Below are 23610 nucleotides of genomic sequence, written 5' to 3'. Positions count from 1 at the left end.
AATGTAATTTAATTTAATTTACAGTAATCAACTGTCTGATTATAGGACAACCAGTTTCGACCAGTGTGACCATCTCTAACGGGCACTTTGCCAAATATAAGTTCCAAAATCCTGACAAATTTATGTATACATAATGTACATGTTTCTGTATTGAAGTAATTTTAATTAAATTTCATGCAAATATTTTCATGAACAAATGTTCATCTTAATTCAGAATTTTTGCATATTAAAACACATTATCATATGTACTCTAATGTTCATTGGTCACTTTGCTTTCTAGATACTAGCACACACAATTTAATGGAAAAACCAATAACACTGTTACAAACCCTACTGTATGCTTGTGCATCGTCCTCCATGCTGAAGGGAACCGCGAGCGTACATAGACGGGTGAATTCATTGTGTTGATTCATGACCGTGTGTTCAGCGCTGGTGATGAAAACAGCAGAGCAGCAGATGTTTGTGGGAATCATAAAGCCTCTTCTCCTGACTATTCATTTCTCTACAAAACAGAAAACTATGACTAATTCAGAGAAGAAGATATGGCTTCATTGATCCCATCTGCTCTAAAAGGATTCGGAGGTTGAAACTGATGATTCATTTAGCGACTGGCAGCTATTGGGTCGTTCCTGGTTGGGTAACTGGGCAGAAAATATGACCACTGAATACACAGCAGAGTTAAATATGAATTCACCATTAAAACTGTATTATATTTACGGGGACTTTAACCATTCCATGAAGGTTCACCTGGTACAAACTGAAGTGCAATTAAACCATATTTAGACTGTAATAACTGTTATAACTGTTGTAATTGCATGCTTTGGACTGAAATGTTGAAACATAAATCAAATTACGTACATTTTAACAAATAAAACATTTTAAATGATAATAGTTGGGTTACATGGATGCTTTATAATAAAAGTATCTGAAAAAATAGTAAATGGGAATGCAATTATTAATAATCAGATTAATGAAAATTAGTAAAACAAATAAAAGTTGAATAATTAATACAAAATAAAACAGTATAAAAATATAATAATATAACAAAAAATAAATAAAAAACCGTGCCTCACAATCTTTTATCTCATTATCTGACCTGGTCGTTACCAGCTGTGTTTGCATGCATGTGCACAGAAAAAAAGGTCAGCATTATGTAGATCAGCTGGCGCGGCAATATATCACTTTGCAAACAGCTAGTCTAAACTCTGCCGTCTAACCTCTGCATTTTTCATCAGCATTGCACCCACGGTCCCTGAGGTGCAGACAAAACCCTCTACAGGTGCAGTCCTGTTGCTGTGCACCTCATGGAAACAAGCTAACCAAACTGCTTCCACATACTAATTGATGAATATTGTGATGTGACAGGCCCACCCTACTGGTTGGCTGAACCAATAATATCACAGGAGTGAGGCTATATACCACACAAGGAGAAATTATCCTGTGATTAAATGTAAAAACGTTTTTAATGAAGTGTTATTAGGCTAAACCTACCAGAGTGCAGAGTCTCTGGTGCTGTGTTTCCTTTGAACGCCACTAGAGGGCGATACTTACATACATGATCTCCACAAAGCAAATCTGTTTGCCAGACTTAGATCTGAACAACACAATACAAGGGCTACACAATTAACATCTGCACTGCCATTGGACCACTCAGTTTGTAGCCAGATATGGTTCAAGATGGCCGACTAGTTGATTAGTTTGTTTGGAAAAAGCTTCAGCTGGAGGTGGCTTCTGGGACATAGATGCTGACCTAGAGACGAGAGAGCATTTCTGGAAAAATAAAAGGAGGGAAAACAAACGAGGGCTGGAGGAGCAACGGGCCCCATGTGAGACCTTCTCCTGCCAAGCGACTCTATTGATTGGTCTAATTCAGTGTCTACGATGGAGACCCAGAGACGACACAATCACATCTCCTGCCATCCCTCATATAGCCACCGCTTTACACGGATCCACTCCGCCAGCTGTGTCCCAGCGCCCTCTACTCCTCTACCTGTCCTCATCCTCGCCCTTACCACTGGAAATACATTTACATGAAAAATGACTGGAGCTTCAAAAAATGTGAAAATAAGAAACTACAACAAAAATGGACTTCATTTTAGGCCCTTGTTTGCACCTGGTATTTATGTCTGTCTCAGGTAATCACAAGCCGTCAGCTGAGACACAAGACAGCGGTGTGCATGATGGAAACGCAAAACATTTTCAACTGAAATTTAGATCTATTTTTAATGAATTTGAACAGAGACCACAAACAGAAAAACTAGACGAACTAGTTTCATCAAGACAATCCTATAATACTCACTGAATAGTCCTTTGAAAGTTTTGGGGATAAAATTTAGATTTAAAACAACAGATAAAATGACAGAACGATAGATAGATAGATAGATAAATAATGAGTTGTCTCTTCGAAAAGCCCTGAAGAAACCAAGGGAGAACACCGTATAACACCAGTTACTGTTCTTTCACTTTGTTTGAAACGCTCAAATTGAGTTATGGCATTCTAACTTTGTTTAGTCGCGTGTCAAAATGAAGTTACACTGCCGGTTTGGAGTTATACGGTGTTCTGCCTTTGTATTACTCTCCATTAAAGTCTTCTGCATTTTAATTACAGTGTAGACAAAAGAATTAGATCGCGATCTACCAAACTGCTCCATATAACAAAGCACTGTAAAGACTAGATACCTTGGCAGCAATACGTAAACGTGAATAACCTTTAAAGATTTTTTTTTTCTCTTTGTAATGCAGATTATTCACCAGGATGGCACTTAGTTGGACGCGTGTGGACTTGAATGCCGTAGCTAGCATGATCAATCATAAAATCAGTAGCCTACTAACAGTTCACAATTAAATTTATATCCTACGTTTTCTTGTCACCCAATAAAATCAATCCATGGTGATGAATGTCATCAGAGATGTTTAATCCACAAGCATTCTGAGCATTATTCCTGCTTGCTGGCGTTCTCATCAATCCACAAATCGTTCTTTTAGTTGAGGCTATGTTTAATTCAAGTCAATACAAAAGCAATATGCTATGTATAACATTCTTTTACGTTACTGAGCATAGCAAATAAATTGGTATCCACTCACATGTTTAACTTTTAATCTGTTTGTTATGGTCAAAAAAAAACAAAAAACAACCTAATACCGTCACATTACTATATGCAATAGTCTATATAAGACAGCCCATGATCACTAGATTTTATACAGGTGTTACTATAACGATTTTGTAAATGGTGATCAGCAACCAAATATTGATAATGTGGAAGTTACTGCCTTTTGCCTTGGTGTGACTTCTCACGTTTTGCAGACAATGTAAAGGCAGAGTACATAGGGGTAAAAATCAAGTTTGAGCTCACAATTTTTTTTAATGTAGATAATTTTCATTACTAAAACATCTAATAGTTAAATTTCCAGTGGCCTACCTATAATTAATTTGGCTGGACAAGTAAAAAACTTTAAAATCATTTTTCTCAGTTTCACACTCTAGCAAGTTAAGTTCTACACTCTAGCAAGTTAAGTTCTTTTGTCTTTGTAGGGCAGAATACAACAGCTTCCTGACTGATAAAAGACTCTGAGCAACTGAGGAGTGCCGTCTGTGAAACTGAGACTTGTGAACAATAGCTCACTTAACCAGGTTTGTCCTGTTGATGGTGAAACCGTGATTTATGTCCGGCTGACATCACTGAACAATACACCAGTAAGCTGACTGATGACTGACGAGTTATACTGCACTACACAGGCTGGAGGGGGTGTGTTACAAACCCCAAGAACATAAGACACAAAACCTAAGTAAATCCAGATGTCTTTGGGAATTGGACATCTTGAAAGATCAGTGTGTCCTCTGGAAGCAGCAAAAGGCTTAGGACTGTTGACCCAGGATTTTTTGGGAAGCCCCGTTGGAATGTTTTTCATAGATCAAGTTAACTAGCCTCTGTTTCAGCTCAGATCCCGTCCCTCCCTCACAGACTGGACTGCCTAATAAGGAAGGTGGTGTCTTCATTTATATGGGCTCTTCATTGACGCCACACGCCGGTTTGGTCAAGCAGGTACAGTTACGGCCACCGGCAGATATTGTTACACAAAACGACCATCCACTGACATCACAAGTCACATGATACATGCTTTTAACTTAATAAATGAATCAGTCTGTCATTTTCCACAGTCATCATGACATACTTTTCCGTCTTTTTGTGCTGGCGCTCCAAACCACCCTAAAACGATACTACTACTGCTGTTTTTGAATATTATAAAGTGGATATAAAGCAGCAAATCAGCATATTACAATGATTTCTGAAGGATCATGTGACACTGAAGACTGGAGTAATGAGAGTAATTTATTCCTTTGATCACAGGAATAAATTACATTTTAAAATATATTCAAGAAGAAAACAGTTGTTTTAAAAAGTGTGTCTGCCAAATGCAATGAAGGTAGGTAAATGTGAAACGCCCATCCCTGCAGTATACATGGGTCAAACTTGTTTAAAAAGATGCAAGGGTGAAAGACGAGACATATAGCCAGAGCTGATCTCCTAAAGCTCTTCAGTGGATCAGATTCACAGTCAAGGCAGGTTCAGTTTGACGGATGTGACTCTGAATGCTGTGAAACAAGTTTAAGTATCTAGATGAAACTGAGCTATAAATAGCAACAGAGTTCTGACATCACTTTTGAAAGGTTTTAATACTATAAAGCCAGACATATGAAATTCGAATAACAGTCCTTTTTTTAAATCTAAAGAAAAAGTTGTTTGCCATATTATTGGACATATGATATAGTTGAGAATATTGAGTTCATACTTATAAAACATTGTATTCAGATCTTAAACTGAGGAAAAATATGCAATTTGGTGCAGATGCTGATATTTATATGGACAAAAAGTAAGATGATATTAAATCAGTATAACAGCCTACTACTGTATATACTTGTGTAAACTTTCAATCCAACGACAGAAGGTATGTAGCAGACAAAGGCAAAGTTTTAATCATGTTGATCATTTAGAGGCCTTAGAAATTTGTGTCAAATATGATACAGTAGGCTTTATAGAGTTAAATACGACTCTCTTTCATTTTCCCTAATGTCTGCTAAGCCTAATTTGCCATCAAAGGCTGCCGGTTTGTTTTTCCATTTACCCAAGATGCTCTTCTCATTAGAGCAATGCGGTGAAGACAGACGCCACTCATCCTGGAAGCCTGTAGCTGGCGCCCTGTAATAAGAGGGATACGTTTCTTTCTAACGGCAGGTTTAATTAGTGACTGCCATGTGGCCGATCACCTGGGATGAGAGAGTTACCGTCGGTGCGTTCTGCCAGCTTCGGCATCTGGGCTTCTGTCTCACTGCTTTAATGATCCTCTCCACAGGAGACCGTGCTTTCACTCCCTCTGCGCTGGGGCATCTGCAGGACCCGCTTGGCAAGCGCGCCGCCGGCAGCCTTCTCTTACAGCCTACACTCTTAAAAATAAAGTCTCCAAAAGGGGGCCACAGAACCTTTCAGTGAACATTTCTTAAAATAACCAACATTTTTCTTAGTGTGAATCTCAAGAACCTTTTCCAGTATAAAGAATCTATTGTGGAATGGAAAGTTTCCATGGATGTTAAAGGAATAGTTCATCCAAAATTTTAAATTTGCTGAAAATGTTTCCCCCCTCAGGTCATCCGAGATGTAGATGAGTTTGTTTTTTTTTTGAGAGAAAAGATATGGAGAAATTTATAAAAATGTATCACTTGCTCACTAATGGATGCTCTGCAGTGAATGGGTGCCGTCAGAATGAGAGTCCACACAGCTAATAAAACACCACAACAATCCACTAGTAATCCACACCACTCCTGTCCATCAGTTAATGTCTTGTGAAGCCAAAAGCTGAGTTTGCAAGAAACAAATTCATGATTAAGATGTTCTAACCATCGCCTCTGGCCAAAATACCATCAATTATGAGTCTATAATTCATAATAACGCTTCCTCCAGTGAAAAAGTCCATCCCCTGTTGTCAAAATCCATTGACATATATGTTTAAAACAGCTCTGGACTGTTTTCACTTGTAAATGGTGCTTTAACTGTTATTTCTGCATCCCTGGAGAAAACAATATTATGGATTTTGGACTTATATTTTAAACTCTAAATATTTCTCTATGATGGATTTGTTTCACACAAACATGTGGCTCTTCACTTTACAAGGCATTAACTGATGGACTGGAGTGGTGTGGATTACTTGTGGATTATTGTGATGTTTTTATCAGCTGTTTGGACTCTCATTCTGACGGCACCCATTCACTGCAGAGAATCCATTGGTGAGCAAGTGATGTAATGTTTAATTTCTCCAAATCTGTTCCCATGAAGAAACAAACTCTGGTGAGTACATTTTCATTAAATTTCCATTTTTTAAGATGTTCTTCATAGAACCGTAGATACCAATAAAGAGCCTTCGTTTTTAAGAGTGTATTTTCAAAGCATTTCCATATACAGACAACGAGAAACCGAGCTTAACGTCAGGCACCAGCTATTTTGGGTACAAAATAAATAACATGAAACAAAGAGAGACGGAGGGTATTTAAAGGAAAAACATTCTTTGAAGTCCAAATGAGATTAGGCCTCAGTAAAAGAGGTCATATTCTGGAGAGAAGACCACCTGTGCCCGCATGGAGGACTAAACGAGAACAAAAGAAGTTTAAGCCACCTCATCCCCTTAAATACCCTCAAGTGCGTCACAGATAACAGTGCAGTAAACACGTTTCTAACACACACAGTCATGCAGAACTCTTGCTGAACAAAATTTAAATAAATGCATATGCATTCAAGATATACATACAGTATCAGTTCATGCATATGTTGTCGGCGTTGTACAGAAATGCTGCATGATAAATCATACCTCCACGTGACATGCCTTCTACCATCAACATTTCCTGTGATTTGTTTACATCTAGAAACATGTTTCTTAAAACAACATTCCCAGCTGAAAACTATTGCAAAATTCCCTGAGGGCCTGAAAGCTTGTGCATGAATGTCCGCAACCTCTGAACCAATCAAGAAACAAGATCCTTAAAGGTAAAGGGAAATACAAGCAATTAAGGGCCAAAAGAGCCTCAGTGAAAATGTGAACAGACACAGGGTTTAATCAAGAGCAAATGAGTCTTTGTAAAGGTACAGCACATTATTCAGGTCATCAAGCACCCTGCCAGACCTTTATGTGCCCTTCTAAAATTGTTCTAAAGTTGTTCATTAGAAAAAGTGAATTGCCTCCCTGTATTTTTTTTTTTCAAATGACTTTTCTTCCTTTTTTTACAACTTTACAACATAACTTGACTAATTCTTTACCCATATTGCACCAGTGTTTCTTTGGGAAAGGGTGTAAATGTAGTCATTAACCACATGAATAAATTTAGCTGACAATTTTTTAGATACAGGATAATATTTCACCACAGCTCATCACTGCAAAATGACAGCATGCAAACACAGTTTCAAAAACAAACGTACAGCGCAAATTATGTGCAAATGACTTAAATGAACTTAAAAAATCAGTTATTCACTGGATAAAGGGATGTGGATTTTTTTTTATTTCTCATGAATAATAATACATGATGCTCTATATATATATATATATACAGGGCTCGACATTAAGCTTTGACATGTGCTTGTCCTTTGGACAAGTAAATCAGTCATTCACTTGTCCAAGTAAAAAACTTAAATTTTTTTTTTTTTTTTTTTTTTTTGCGCAAATGTAATTTATTCTGAAGCAACAGTCTCATCAGTGCTCTATCAGTTATTACTTTAATCAGCATATTTGTGAAATATGTCCTTAAATTGATTGCTGTTACACTTTTTAACCCTCTGGAGTCAACTAACGCAGATACGTGTTTTGTGGCATATTCTCCTGATAAGACAGAGAAGAACTTAAATTACACTTACAGTTTTGATTGTACAGATAAGAGCATCAATCAATCGAATCTGTAAAGGGTCTACTTTTATTTGTATACACACATAATAACAACAAAACTTTGTGCATTTAAAAAATAAAGAAAACAAACAGAGTGCGCTGTCTGCTGCCTTGGTTTTTCACTAACCACGCATAAACGTTGTTTTCTCAAAAACACAATCATGTACATACATGCTATTTACATATTATTGTAGCCCAGTTTGTACTGATTACAGGGTTATTAAACTTTCACGAAACGCACACAGACAGGTAGATCCAATTGCAGTAAGTCTTTATTAGGGGCAATCCAAAATCATAAATCCAGCCAGGCAGGGGTCAAAACCAAACATAAACCGTCCAAAACACGAAACACAAACACTCACGAGGGAACCAGGAAAAAGCAGGGTGACATTCAACAAGGACTCCGTAAAAAGACAAACAACCAGGGTATTTAAAGACAGGTGCAAACAAGGTAAGTGGTGACAGCTGAATACAATGAACAGGTGATGAGCAGCTAAGGCTAGTGGGAAATGAAGTTCTGACGAAGATGACAATAAGGGGAAGTGAGACCTCTAGTGGCCACCCAGGGAGACACAGAACAGACACCGTGACATAAACTTTAGCCATGTATATGTTTATAAGCAAATGAAAAAAGCACAAAAGTCATTGGATGTCAAAACTTCTCCAGGCCCCCAAAACCCCTTAGACCCCAGAGGGTTAACTTCATGAAGAACAATATTTTCCTAAACTGATTAAATGTACGTCACCATTTATGTCAAATTCTGAAATTTGATCAATACATTAAGTAAGAATAATAAGACACTATAAACTATTCAACTGAAATCAGTAACAAACTCCATCTTTCCACTGAAGAGGAAACACAGAAGCTGCATCAAAAGTGCCATTTAGATGTATTTACTGTTTAATGAAGATAAGAGGTTCCATAAATTCATTTACAAAAAAAAATTGCAAACGCATAAATAGTGTTATTAGATTAATGTTTTACTTTTTTGACATACAAATATGAAATGCTGGAAAAATGCAATGATACTTTTAAATATGAAATTGAACCACCAGTTTGTGGTGGCAAGTCACTGTCTTAATGAGTGAATCACTGATTCAACCGATTCGTTCAAACGGCTGATTCATTCAATAAATGAAGCAGGTGACTGTCTTTAAAAATGGCTCACTGATTCATTGACTCGTTCATAAATGCTGAATCATTCAGTAACGAAAGACTGTTGAGTGTTGCTCAGAGATGTGCAACTGTTCTGCTGTGGCTTTGCTTAGAGTTATTTCCATTAGCGAAATGGAGCAAAAACTATCAATAATGTTTCTAAAATGTAAGTCAGTTAATATTATTTGTTTATTGAACTAAAGTTGTATAAAATCAGTATCACATTTGCAATCATGCTGAAAGTCGGGAAAACATCACTCTTGTTTGTGTGGTGTTGCATATATTATATAGAATATTTATCTTTTTTTTCTACCGCAGTATGTTTGTTCATGTTTCTTTGTGTGTGCTGTTGCGCTTATAATTTTGATTTCTTCGCGAGTTAGACAGGCTGCACGAGCCTCAACTGACGTGACCTTGATACTTTCACTACATTATCCGTTATTAGTCACCGTTTACACAAAGTAATAAAATCAGAATCATTCTCGCCAAAGTTTTGGTGCTACACAAGTTATTGTTTGTTATTAAAATTTTAATCAGGTAACTTGTCCGGTCGGGCAAGTAAAATTCTCTTTCACTTGCCCCTTGACAAGATCCACTTGTCCTGGACAAGCATTAATGCCGAGCCCTGATATATAAAATTACCTTTCATTTAATGTAATTATAAGTAATTATATGTATGTATAACAACATTTATGTTATTATATACACTCACCGGCCACTTTATTAACTGTCCAATTGCTTGGTAACACAAATTGCTAATCAGCCAATCACATGGCAGCAACTCAATGTATTTAGGCATCTAGATGTGGTGAAGACGACTTGCTGAAGTTCAAACCGAGCATCAGAATGGGGAAGAAAGGGGATTTAAGTGACTTTAAACCTGGAATGGTTGTTGGTGCCAGACGGGCTGGTCTAAGCATTTCAAAAACTGCTGATCTTCTGGGATTTTCACACACAACCATCTCTAGGGTTTACAGATAATGGTTAGAAAAAGAGAAAATATCCAGTGAGCAGCAGGTGTGTGGACGAAAATGCCTTGTTGATGTCAGAGGTCAGAGGAGAATGGGCCGACTGGTTAGAGATGATAAAAAGGCAACAGTAACTCAAATAACCACTCGTTATTTGTAAACAACCAAGGTATGCAGAATACCATCTCTGAACACACAACACGTCGAACCCTGAAGCAGATGGGCTACAGTAGCAGAAGAGGAAAAGAACAGGAACAGGAAACGGAGGCTACAATTCACACAGGCTCTCAAAAATTGGACAATAGAAGATTGGAAAAACGTTGCCTGGTCTGATGAGTCTCGATTTCTGCTGCGACTGCAATGGTATTCAGAATGGTGTAGGAAAGCATGGTCCTGGTGATGGTTCAGGCTGTAATGGTGTAATAGTGTGTGGGGGATATTTTGGCACACTTTGGGCCCCTTAGTACCAATTGAGCATCATTTAAATGCCACAGACTACCTGAGTATTGTTTTCTGACCACGTCCATCCCTTTATGACTACAGTGTACCCATCTTCTGATGGCTACTTCCAGCAGGATAATGCACCATATCACAAAGCTCAAATCATCTCAGACTGGTTTCTTGAACATGACAATGAGTTCACTTTACTCAAATGGCCTCCACAGTCAACAGATCTCAATCCAATAGAGCAGCTTTGGGATGTGGTGGAACAGGAGATTCACATCATGGATGTGCAGCCGACAAATCTGCATTTTTTTTTTTAAATAGGACTTTTAAATTATCCATAAAGACGTACACAGCTATGCATACACGCATTCTCCTACTAATCTCTCTGAAGGATTCCTGGAGCCTCCGGTCTCCTTCATTTGCAATGTCAGTATCAACAGTTCTGGCACTACACGTTTGTAGGGTCTTTCAGTCTAATCCTTGCATTTTCCACAGCGCACCTAGTGGAAAATGCTAGTGAAGAACGGCTATTGTAGTGAAGAACGGCTAGTGTATATGTCTGTAGTATTAGCACATGGCTGAGGTAATGGGTTTTGCCGTTGGAAGTGCATCACAGTAATGCTAATCCCAACAAACCCTACCTTTGTGATGTCACTGACCTTCCCTTAGCCGCAAATGTGCATACACACGGGACGTTCCAGGGATGCCCAGTCTCAGGGGTAAGCCTGGGAAGATCTCCAGACGTCACAATCAACGCTGCCAAGTCTTTTTATAACTCTGAAGAGTGCATCGTGTCTGCTGTACGATTACTACGTCTTATCCTCAGGGTCTAACGTCACTTGGTTATGTAATATGAGATGTTTTGGATCAATATTATATATAAAAAATATTTGATGCACACACACACAGCTAAATGTCAAATGTTATTTGCTTTAAAAATACATTTAATTCCCAAAGCCTTGCTAAAATAAGCATTTAGTTGCCAATGTGCTGTCTGCAGAAATGCTTTGAGATCTAGTGCATGCAGGCGAGGAGAGGAGCTGCTAAGATCTGCTGATACAGCTCACGTCTACACTGTGAGCGATATTAAATAATGGCCTCTGCCTCTTCAATCTGACCCCAGGGTTCTGCTGCTGTTCGGTGCAGATCGCTGGGAAAGAGGAGGCAATGCAGTGATGTGTCACCTTGCTTCAAATTCCACAGTTAACCTACAACTTTCCCAGTGAATGTAATGTTCTTGAATATTTGTGTGTCATTCAGGCTCTTTTTAAGAGGTATAAGAAAGGACAAATGTAATATGTATATACAGGTTTATCTGACTGTCTTAAGGAAAGACTAACAGATGTCATTATACTCCCCTCCCCCTCCCCAGCTGATTAATCACAGTACATTAAGACTATTGTTTTCTATGACAAGTTTTCTGAAATGTTATATGTAAATATGCAAAACAAATACGATCTAATTAATAATTCACTAATTTACATGCCTTTTCAGCACATAAATCTAAGCACTGGATAAAGTCAGGTTCAAAATTCTTGTTTCATTTTCTTGACATATTGAGTCAAACAGTCAAATACTGTCAATAACCAGAAGAAGAAGAAAACATTTTTTTTAACATGAATAAAATGTTAAATATATATTTATTTATGGACAAACCCCTCTATAAAAACATTCACAATATAGACATGAATAAAAATGTATAGTACTGCTGAAATAAAACATTGTTAAAGAAATGTATTGTAATTTAAGTCTACAGACGCAAATAGATGCAATTTAATAAAATAAACACTTAAATGTGTATTTTGGATATTTATGTTCTATGAGTCTGAAAGTAGACATGTTATGGAAGTAAAGTAGCTTCAAATCTTAAAATTGAGCAGTGCATAAAGAAAACAATGGTTTTGCCTGTTGTGTTTTGCCTTAAGCATTTATGGAAACTCTAAATGCATATGAATTCATCATGATATATATGATGGGAGAACACCAATAGCACGATTTAAATCTCAGTTTTCTAGCATGCACTTAGGTTCACACACAGGGAGAGACAGAGACGGTCTCTGGTGTGCAGCGTCTGTGTGTGTGGGTTATTTGTTATCTAGCGTGGCACATGCTCCAGGGAAGCTGCTCAGGGAGCTTTGGCAGACAGCATGCAGTAAATATTGCAATGTGAAACGAACCGTTATAAAACTATTACAGTATTACAGCGACGGTGGCATGTCGTTCTATGAGCGATTCCTAAACAGATGAATGGAGTAAATTTACAGTAACACAGTACGTACAGAGTGAGTCACGAGGCATTCAAGGTTATAGAGGCGCTGCATATTAATAAAGCGCAGCCTATTAATAAAACAGCACATTTCTGAATCAGAAAGCTAATCAGTTTATCGCTGTCTTGAGTACACCCACCGCAACAGTTATAGAAGAATGCATGCTACATACATGCAACCGGACACATGATTTAATGTACTGGCCGATATGTATTTGCATACTTGCACAAGTTATGTTAGGTAGGTGTCATAAACTATGAGACTATTGCAAAGCATCTCTAAAACACACTCTAAGCACACTCCTGGTCAATCCTTCATTATTTTGCTGAACTGCTTTTTGCAGTAATTGTTTTTTTCCAATTAGCGATGGCACAAAGGCGCATGCGAAGGTGCAAAGGTCACTCAAACAAGCTTACATGCAAGAAGACAGAGAATAGATGAGGACAATCAAGCGAAACCAAACTGAATAAGGTGATGCATGCTGACAAGCTCTGTCCTTTTTAAACTATTCAGTAAATCAATTCCATTGATTTAACAATGTAGCACTCATAATTCATCTGACGGCATATAACCTCCTCAATATTTCCTGAAAAGTATTCAGGAGGAAACAAAAAAAATGAGCTTTCTTCATGCACAAAACAACCTAAGTAAGGGAGCAGGCATTCAGTTCAATAAGAGTTGCAAACATGAAATGTGTGTATTTGGCTGTGTTTTGGCTGTGTGTTTCCAAAAAAGACTGGGATTATGTGATTTTGGGCTTAATCACACAGTAGTGATAAAATGCTTAAAATTCCTTTATTGTCTGCAGACATTCGATGAAATAGACGTTGTGATATTTTATTTGATTCAACATAAAATTTATTTCACATAAATATTTTGGCTACAACAGCCTAACAAACTATGAAACATCTCAGTTGTTGGTGTTTTTTTCTCATTCATACAATGGAAGTCATTGCTAACCAAAACATTCCCAAAGCCTTGCTAAAATAAGCATTTAGTTGCCAATGTGCTGTCTGCAGAAATGCTTTGAAATCTAGTGTATGCAGGCGAGGAGAGGAGCTGCTAAGATCTGCTGATTCAGCTCACGTCTACACTGTGAGCGATAATAAATAATGGCCTCTGCCTCTTCAATCTGACCCCAGGATGCTAACATTCAGGTTTGAGTAAATTATGACATAATTAAAAAATTTTGGGTGAACTATCCCTTTAAAGTTTTTCCCTTTTTTTAATAAAATAATACTCTAAAAAATAAACTAAATCTGCCAGCAGGTGGCGGTACATGTCTTTATGAGTCATTCATTTGATTTGTTTAAAGGGCTGATTCATTCAGGAATTCAGTAAACAACTCTCTCTATGAATGGCCCTTTGAATCATTAGTTCACACAATTCCTTCAATACGCAGATTCATTCAGAAACTAAACACCGCTGTGTTCCTCAGAGACACACAACATTTCTGCTGTGGCTTTTTTAGGTAATATTTTTGTTGGCAAAACGGAGCAAAAACAGACAATATTATGTTTAAAATATAACACAATATTAACATCTTAATGTTCAACTGTTGTATAAAATCACATTTAAACTTGTGATATTCAGGACAAATAGCACTCGTGTGATATTGCTCTCACTGCTCGTGTTGTATCACTTATCATATGATATAAATATGAGACAAAATCTCATACAGGAGCATTTTTGCCCCAATATCTTGAATTTTAGGGCATAACTGCATTTAGGGAGCTGTTGTCCTGCATTATATTTGTTAACAGTCAATTGTATGAAATGTAAGATAATGTACAGGTCTGGGGGCGGGGCCACTGTGTTAACTGTGTTAAAATATTTTAATCGCAATATTTTTTCAGAACTAATTAATAATGTAATACAATAGTTGACACCATTGTTGAGAAAGTCACGTGTTTGCCTTTCTTTCTTTGAATGCACAACCTCTCTTCTATTTGGTGATTCAAAGAAAACGTGTCTAAGCTGACTTGTCTGTTTTGCAAACAGAAGCAAATGAACCTTGTCTTTGTTCGGTTTCTGTAATTGGGACGAGTGTTTGCATAAACTTGCCGTGTTCTGTTTGTGATGTACGTTAATATTTACTTCTCATTGGTGAAAACAACATAAGTCCATTTCTATAATCTAAAAATCAAAGCAAACATGTATGTTTGTAAATGCAAAAGGCTAAAGTTGGTTAAAATAAGAAGACTGTGTTGCTCTTACCAGCGGGGAAATGAGCTTTGACATGTCTTGACCTGACAAATGCATTAACTGCAGCTGATGTATTACTAATCTGCAGAAAATACAGCACTGCACAGAAATGTTTGGTTTTCACATTGAACTTCAATCAAAATACAAATACAAGTGTTCTGTGCTGTCTTAGGGAAGACGACTGAGATGAGAGCTCTGTCTTAAGGCTATAAAACACAACCTTAAAGGCAGCAGGTTCCTGATCTGAACTCAACCCTGTAGTTTCTGAATCCAGAAGAGTGCAGAAACTCCAGCTGAATGGTTTACCACCCATCACATTGATCTCTTCTGAAATAATAGGCATGTGTAGGCGGAAGTGAAAAATAGGTAAAAGTTTGCAAACGTACACACACACACCCACACATACACAAAGCATCGGTTGCATGCTTTCAGTTCTCACAGAACAATACCGTCTTGCTGTAGGGTGGGAAAGAAATCATATGGTGCGTTCACAACTCTGTAATTTGATCGTAGCAAAGAAAAATGCTAATTACATATATGTTTTCCTTCCAAATATTTAGGAAGCACCATTGGTACATGAACTAAACTAACACCAAAGGTCTATTTAATGTCATTTGTCATGTGCTAGTCAATGCAGTGCTTCTTTTATGATGCCTTTGTTTAAGTTGACTTAAGGAAACTAAAGTGTGACACTCCTTCATGAAACTAGAAACAAGGACCTGCCTGGACTGAATCCCTGTTCAAGTGCCACACTAATGTTCCTGTTAGCTCATTTATCACTATAGTAAAGCAGCATGTCAGAGCGATGCCATTATAGATGCCGCACAGCCCTAGAGAGAAGCAAAGCATGAAACCCAAAGCACGCCGCTGTCATGTCTGTTTTGTTTTTCAGGTTTTCCACAAGAGGGTGATGACACCATAACCTGCTGTTCGTATTTGGGTGTTGACAGCCTCAAAAGCTGTTTGGAGAACCCATGAGGCCTACGGTCGTAAAAAAATGGCTGTGGCCACACATGTAGATTGGAAAACACCCAACGAGGAGAGCGAAACGAGGTTTTGCAGCAAAGCCCTAATAGTAACCTGTGCTGTATAACAATAACTAGATGAGTATCCACAGCAAAGCACAATAACATTCTGTTTATTACAAGCACGAGCTGCAATTTCATCTGCCACTTTAAATGCTCAAGCTCTTTAAAGTCGAAAGGATTCTGATTGGCTGTCAATATTTGTATTGTTAATCAGCTAGGGAAAAAACATCATCAAAGTGATTCCAATAAATTTGACCCTCTGTATTTTGTCTTGATTTCCACTCCAAATGCCCAAAGATCCTTAAATCAAGATACATTTATTTGAGAAGCAATATAACACAAGATAAGAAGGCTTGTTTTATGAGAAATTGATATGAAGGGTTTATGGTTAAAACATAGAAATAATCTAAATCAACTTTAAACAAAAACAGATATCTGTTTATTGGGTATTAAAACATGGTTTCCCTTTGAATTAAGTATAAACTTTTGTTCCATTTCTCAGAAACTAAGACTTTATATCTTTAATTTGCATCTTAGGTAAATGTATCTTGATTTAAGTATTGTAAGATATTTGGAAAACAAAACACTGCAGAAGACTTTTTTGCAGTGCATTCAACATTTAATGCCATGACGTTAGACTAAAATCTCAATTTGTGAAAACACAAATTAAGACTTTTTAAGACTTGCAGAAACTCTGTTATCATTCTTGGTGTGAATAGGCCTTCACTGGCAAGAATACTTTTGATTTCCTATGCTTCTCATGCATGGCTTACCATCAGCTCCTTTGCGCTTACTGCGCTGACACCCACTGATATTTACCTCAAGATTAAGACAAATCTACAAACCAATATGTGGGAACCTTAATGCTTTGGTGTGTAAACAGTCGTGGCCTACCAACCGTGGTTCCATGGAACACAACAACACACTAGACCCATTTATTGTGTCCCGTTTCCTTCTGCAATCCATTTGTCACTACTCACCATATCCAGGAATGCCTTCGGAACGGGAAATTGTTGACGTGCATCATTTTTTTCTCCCTTCCTGTATAATTTCGGCCGGTCTTCATTTAAGCAAAGGTGTGGTTCGGGTTGGCTCCTCTCTCTCACAAATAAATAACTCTTACGCCGGCCTCGGGATAGCCATTATACACCCTACTTACATGCCTCCACTGAAACCTGCTCCAAGCATCTCTGAAACAAGAAGTCCGCTTGGAGCAACGAAGAGTACATCTTCTTGGTATGCTATTCCACAAAAGAGTCTCGAGAAGACACTTCACCCATTTATGAATGTAGACAGTGTGTAAATCAAATTTTAAGGCAAAAAAATGGCATGTTAGGAAAAACTCAAGGGTTAAGGGGTTGTTCCGTAGTAGTAGAGCAAAAATAACAAACACAGAGCAGAACGAGGGTCCTTCCGCTGTCTTTTGTGTGGGATTTGAAATTCACTGTGGTACATCCTCATCGTGAAGTCTCAGCATTAATAACCGTTTTGGGAAAACGCTTCATTTGGACGTGGGAGATGCACGGCGGTGCCCCAAGGAAACCCTAAGGTGCATGTCATCCCTTTCTGGTGCAGACAGCCCAGATGCCATGGAGAGACAGGTCCGATTCAGTAAGTCCTGGAAATTTCCCCCCCAAAAAAAAATAAGTACTCCGCTCCTGTCAAGCACCACGTAAGCTATTGATCCTCTTAGTGTGGACAGCTCTGATTAATTCAGCTGTGTTTGCTGAAGGAATGGGTGGAGTAGCCTTAGGGGATGAGATGCGAGAGCGAGGCGAGCTGGAGAAGAGAAAACACACTGAGTGTCAACGCAGGGTTGTCGGCGTTCCTGCGTCTTCCCATCTGATCCCAGCCGTCATCACATGAAGGCAGAGTTGGCAGGCATTGACAGCAGTTAAGGTGCTGCAAGAATCCAATTAATGCAGTGAAAGCAGCACATGCTAAACCTCTTGACAATCCTTTGTCTTCCTTGCCCAAGGGTTTCTCTTTCTCTCTCTCTCCGTCTCGCTCACTCTCTTCACTCTCAGGACGATACAGCAGTTCCCGTTTTTTTTCCCGAGACTGTTCGCTCTCTCTCACTCTGCTGCAGCACCCGCTCTGGGCTGTACAGGGTGTGTGTGTGTGTGTGCGCTTGGGAGAAACTGTGTGACTCGCTGTCTGTGTGTGAGCGTCAAGGGGCCCCACAAGGGAAACTCTGACCGGCCGACAAGACACAGAGCTAAATAAAGCACACGCTTGACAGCTGGAAGAGCCTGTTTCTGCAGTGAGGTATTAAAGCTGATGATAATATCTCAAAGGTCAGAAGCAATGACTGATATGACAACAAAGAAAAGAGTTAAGAAGATATACTGTGAGACAATATTATCCAACAAGCATGCTTAAACATAGCCTGGGCTGCTTAGGGTATAAGGTACGAGAACAAAACACCATGTTTACATTAGAAACGCCCCATGGGAAAGAAAAATCATAGAGGAAATCTCTTTTATATCTCTAGAATGTCTCTTAGAGGACATTAAGAGAGCAAAAGGAGAGTCTCTTGCTTCATTTTTTCCTGAGAAAAAGATCTCATGATTCTCCTATAAAGTTTTAGAAGATATCTTAAATGTCTCAATACCATAAATGTCTCAAACTGTGCTAAGATTTGCTATATCAGTGTTTAGTTTTCTCAGTGCAATCTCAAACATTTCTCATCAGTATTATCATGAACTGCGAGGGAGATTTTCTATGGTATTCTATGATAAAAAAAAAACCCCATGGGAAATAAAAATCATACACAAGATCTCTTGTATATCTCTAGAAAATTCTTCTGGATGGTACTGAGAGAGCAAATTGAGAGTCTCCTGCTTCAACATTTTCTCCTGAGAAAAAATATTTCATGTTTCTCCTATAAAGATATCTGAGACGGTGCTCGGATTTGCCATTTCAAAGTGAGAAATCACAAAGCAAACTCTATTAGAAAAACCCCATGGAATAGAGAATAATAAAGGAGGTCTCTATTTTATCTCTAGAGTTTTCTTATGGATGGCATTAAGAGAGAAAATAAAGTGTCTCCTGCTTGAAAATTGTGTCCTTGTTTCTCCTAAAAATTTTTTCAATCAAATCAAACTGTGCTCAGATTTGTCATATCAAAGTCAGAAATCTCAGTGCAATCTCAAATATTTCTCATCAGTTTCTGCCAAGATCAAATGGTATGAGCTGATATCGACATTTTCATTCAAACTCTGTGCAACGCACTTACTATATGTGAACAGTTGATTCATTTGCATCTGAGGAGAAACTTAAAGTTAATACTTCAATGAAACATTTGAAAACTCTCAGTATTAACACTAAGCACAAACTCATGACTGTGTCGTTAGCATTAGCACACACTCAAAATATAGTGGCATTTTAGGACAAAGAGAAAACTGCCTGTATTAAAGAATTACAAATGTTGCCCTACTAAATACCTTCAATACTTTTTCCTGTTTAACTGGGAAAACAGTCCACTGACATATCATTTCCTGTGACATAATTCAATTTCACCTCTTAATCGTTTTTATACAGGGCCTACCACAGCGTAATGCCTGGTCATATATCAAAAATGTAATCCTGACTAGTGGTCGACCGATATATCGGCCGATATTTGGTATTTTTTAAATAAGTTTTCCTGGTTGGCCGATGCGTTCGAGGTGGAACTCTCCCTCTTGTTCGCCGTCGTCGTTAACAGTTCTGTGTAATATGGATAGAAGTCTGTCTAATAATCAGATAGAACTGTTAAACAAAGGAAATAAAATGTATACAAAAAGTATTATAAAGATTGCTTTTATATTATTAGTAATAGAAAGGCAAACACAATAATACTTTCTTGTTTGCCGTCAGCATTCAGCAAATACACATTTATAAAATTTAAACAAATCTTTGAATTTTGTGGGGTAGTCGTGGCCTAGTGGTTAGAGAGTTTGACCACGACTGAGGTGCCCTTGAGCAAGGCACTGAACCCCCAACTGCTCCCCGGGTGCCGCAGCATAAATGGCTGCCCACTGCTCCGGATGTGTTTACGGTGTGTGTGTGTTCACTGCTGTGTGTGTGTGCACTTTGGATGGGTTAAAAGCAGAGCACGAATTCTGAGTATGGGTCACCATACTTGGTTGAATAACATGTCACTGAATGACTAATGAACATTTAATTTCACAAACCTTGGAAACTCTCGTGTTCTCTGCATGACAGTCGGTGTGTGCAAATTGAATGCGGACAGGAGGAGAGTTCAGCTTCACTAGAGACGCGCGATCAACAAACTTCAAATTTGGGTTTTCAAATTATTCTGCTTTTCATGCATTTGCCCACTGTCATATTCATGTCATTTCCACTGTGTACTGTATGTAAAATGAGTGTTACCTTGGCTTTATTTGAAAAAAATATGATTTCCAGTGCACACAAACTTCCCAGAATACTGAGTGCCCTGTTCATTACAGTGTTTACTTACTTTTTTATTATATTTTTTTATTAAATATTTATTTTTTGTGAAAAATACTTTGTCATCTAAAGTATATGTTTATTCAACACATTTATTTTTAAATCCATTTTCAAATTATTTCAAATTTTTAAAATATCAATTAAAATAAATAAAATTTTATCGGCTTCATATCGGCCATCGGCCACCCTGCTTTCTAAGATAATTCTGACATAATAAAATACAAAATAGCTGCCGAGAGAATGCTTCAGATGCCACGTGTGACTGACGTCTTATTTGGTTCATTCAGGTGTTTGAACACACATGCACATCTGAACCAGCCACAAAACTTGACACTATCAAGTGCACATGTAATGATTCTCTTTGCTCTCTTTATACTGTACCTATCAATAAAAGATGCAAAAATTATTTTGAGTCAGTAGCACAAATGTTGTAGGATGCAAGTAAGTAAAAAAAACTAATTATAATAAAAAAGGAGACCAAAACCTGAACCTTCAGTAATGATAATTTGGGATGCAACATAAAAAAAACATTACATTTTAACACAAAAAGCTGAGTCTTGATGTTTAAATAATGATATTGTGGTAGCATTCATAAATACATTTTCATTGCATTTTAAATGCCATTTAAGTTATTCTAGATATTCTAGAGAACTGAAGTAGCAAACATACAGAATTTGCAATTCTAATTTGAATGTATGGAAGTAAAATTAAAATGAAAAAAATTATAAAGAAAACTAGAAAAGCAAAGTTTGGATGGATGAAAATTAGCATTTTGTTGGTTGTCTGCATCTCTAACAACAATAATAGTGATGCTCATCTTAAAAGCACCACTAGAAATGATAAAAATGTTGGCTTTTACTAGATTTAGTCCACAACATCTCTTTCATGAACGTTTACTTCAGCTGAGATTTGTTACATAAGCTCTGTGGCCTTATATTACACACAGCGGATCTACTTATTAAAACCTCAGTGTAGCTCAGCGCTGGGCGTAAATGTCACTTTGTGTTTTCTGCAGTCAAGCGAGAGCCTGATGCCCACAGTCACTTCAGATCAATGTGAACACACAAACCGCACAGAAGCGCCGGAGAGCTGCAGTGACCCCAACCGCTCTGCAGCGCCACACAGCCAGCATCTTACCAACACACAGCACAGCCTTCCTTCATCTCACATGCAAACTCATCTTTGAAACAGAGCCGCAGGGCTCGTACCTGCTTATGATGAGCAACTTTGAAATTGCAGCTTGAAGTTATTAAACTTAAGTCATGTTAGCTATAAGAAAAATAAGTTAACTACATTATTATATTAGATTATATTATATTATGTAAAAGTGCATTACATTATTATTTTTAATTATTATTCCCAGAAAAAACATTTGCATCCATATATTATATTATATTATATTATATTATATTATATTATATTATATTATATTATATTATATTATATTATATTATATTATATTATATTATATTATATTATATTATACACCCTGAACTAAAATTAAATTTTTGGGAAGACCATTGGTGATTCAAACGAATCTGTTAATTGAAGTAAGTTGTCTGAACACAACAATCCACTGAAATAAATCAGACTTGTCCAGTTTCTATTTCGGTGCATGCCTAATTTGGCTAAATATTTGTCTAAATGCACAGGAAATACTTGACGAATTGCTAAAATGTGCATTTTTAGGGAACAGTTTATGACCTCGGGTGAAGCTGGTAATAGACACTATCCACCTCTCCTGTCCTTCCTCAGGGCCCAGAGAATGGTCCCCCCTGGGTGGAAGCGCTGAAGATAAAGAGGAACATATTTCCTGCTGAAGGCCCTCATGGCTCTATCTGCTGCTGTAGTACGTCTACAATCTCCAGCCCTCAGTAGGGCCTCTGCCTATCACCCATCCTCTGCCTGCAGGAACACAGCCTGATAACATAACTACACACCAGCACACACACCCATCAGCTAAACTACTCACATTTCAGGGAGGGACTTCAGCTTTCATACAATGCTCAAACTTTTGGGGTCGGAACTATTTTTTTTCTTCTGCTCACCAAGGTAGCATTTATTTAATCAAAAATACAGTAATATTGCGAAATATTATTATTATTACAATTTAAAATAAATGTTTTCTATTTGAATACATATAATTTATTCCAGTGACCTAAGCTAAATTTTCAGCATCATCACTCAGTGTCACATGATCCTTCAGAAATCATTCTGATTTGCTGCTCAAGAAAATGTTATAATTATTATTACTACTGAAAACAGATTAAACAGTTTTTAATGACTCAAATTCAAATTGATTCAGACCAATGAATCGTTTTTTTTTTTTATTATTATTAAACTCAAACTGAAGTTAAAGTCAGATAAATTAAAGAATCAGTATTTCTTTTTAGTCTAAGAAATTACTTGCTGAATTCATATGATTTATTTACTTAATATTTATATGACAACGTGCTGTAAAATGTTATACATTAAAAAAAAGGTTTTATTGTAATAAATAGCTTTTTGTTCTCGTGTTTATCAGCAGCCTTGCAGCAAGAACAGAATTCTGGGAATGCTATAACTGTGTATACTGTAGCTTATTTACACTTCATATCTCCCGGTTGACAAAATATCAGATGCTTGATCTTGTATGCTTTTAAAAATAGCAGTGGTCAGGAGTTATGCAAGTCGGACAGGCTGGAAAGGCCAATAGAGAGAGTGTGTGTGTGTGTGTGTTTGTTTGCGTCTGTGGTTGTCACTGGCTGTTCTGGGATGCCCGGCTGGTTAAAACGGGAAATGTCAAGCGCAGCCGGGGCAGGTATATGCTACAGCGGTGTGCAAGGTCACATCCCGACCCCTGCTGAGCAAACCCGACAGCGCTCCGAGTGTATGACGAACAGACCGCTGGCCTGTACATACATCTGAATGCCTCTCAGCGTGGATTAAACTTTACTGTGTTTCTGCAGACGGAGCCCTTTATTCAGTGCATCGCGCTGACTGTGCAAGAGTGGGAGGTTTCTTAGAAAAGCAGTAGGAAAGGCTATATGTCTGCCATCAACTCCTGCTGACATGCTTCTCACAGCATTCGGTTTCATTCTCCTCATTAACGCGTGTCAGACTGTAAGACGCAATTCGAGGCGATACCCAAAACCTCTACAAACATGATACAAGACTCTGCATGA

The 23610-nt window shown here is 37.8% G+C and overlaps 1 protein-coding gene across 7 annotated transcripts in view; it reads right to left on the bottom strand.

The window, feature by feature from the left end:
- Positions 1 to 23610, bottom strand: part of LOC109086782 (cAMP-specific 3',5'-cyclic phosphodiesterase 4D-like) — a 193668-nt gene that overhangs the window by 46370 nt on the left and 123688 nt on the right. The window contains exon 1 of one of the 7 annotated variants that reach the window (XM_042733250.1): positions 16975 to 18291. The exons of the other annotated variants lie outside the window; for them this stretch is intronic. Within the exon in view, the coding sequence (XP_042589184.1) occupies positions 16975 to 17060 (86 nt within the window). The 5' untranslated portion in view covers positions 17061 to 18291. Of the gene's footprint in view, positions 1 to 16974; positions 18292 to 23610 lie in introns of those variants that run through there. 7 annotated transcript variants of the gene reach the window in all.

The sequence above is a fragment of the Cyprinus carpio genome, chromosome B10 (assembly GCF_018340385.1).
Source record: "Cyprinus carpio isolate SPL01 chromosome B10, ASM1834038v1, whole genome shotgun sequence".
NCBI classification, from domain to species: Eukaryota; Metazoa; Chordata; class Actinopteri; order Cypriniformes; family Cyprinidae; genus Cyprinus; species Cyprinus carpio.
The sequence above is the reverse complement of the archived record's forward strand: the minus strand, read 5'-3'. Positions and strand labels throughout refer to the sequence as shown.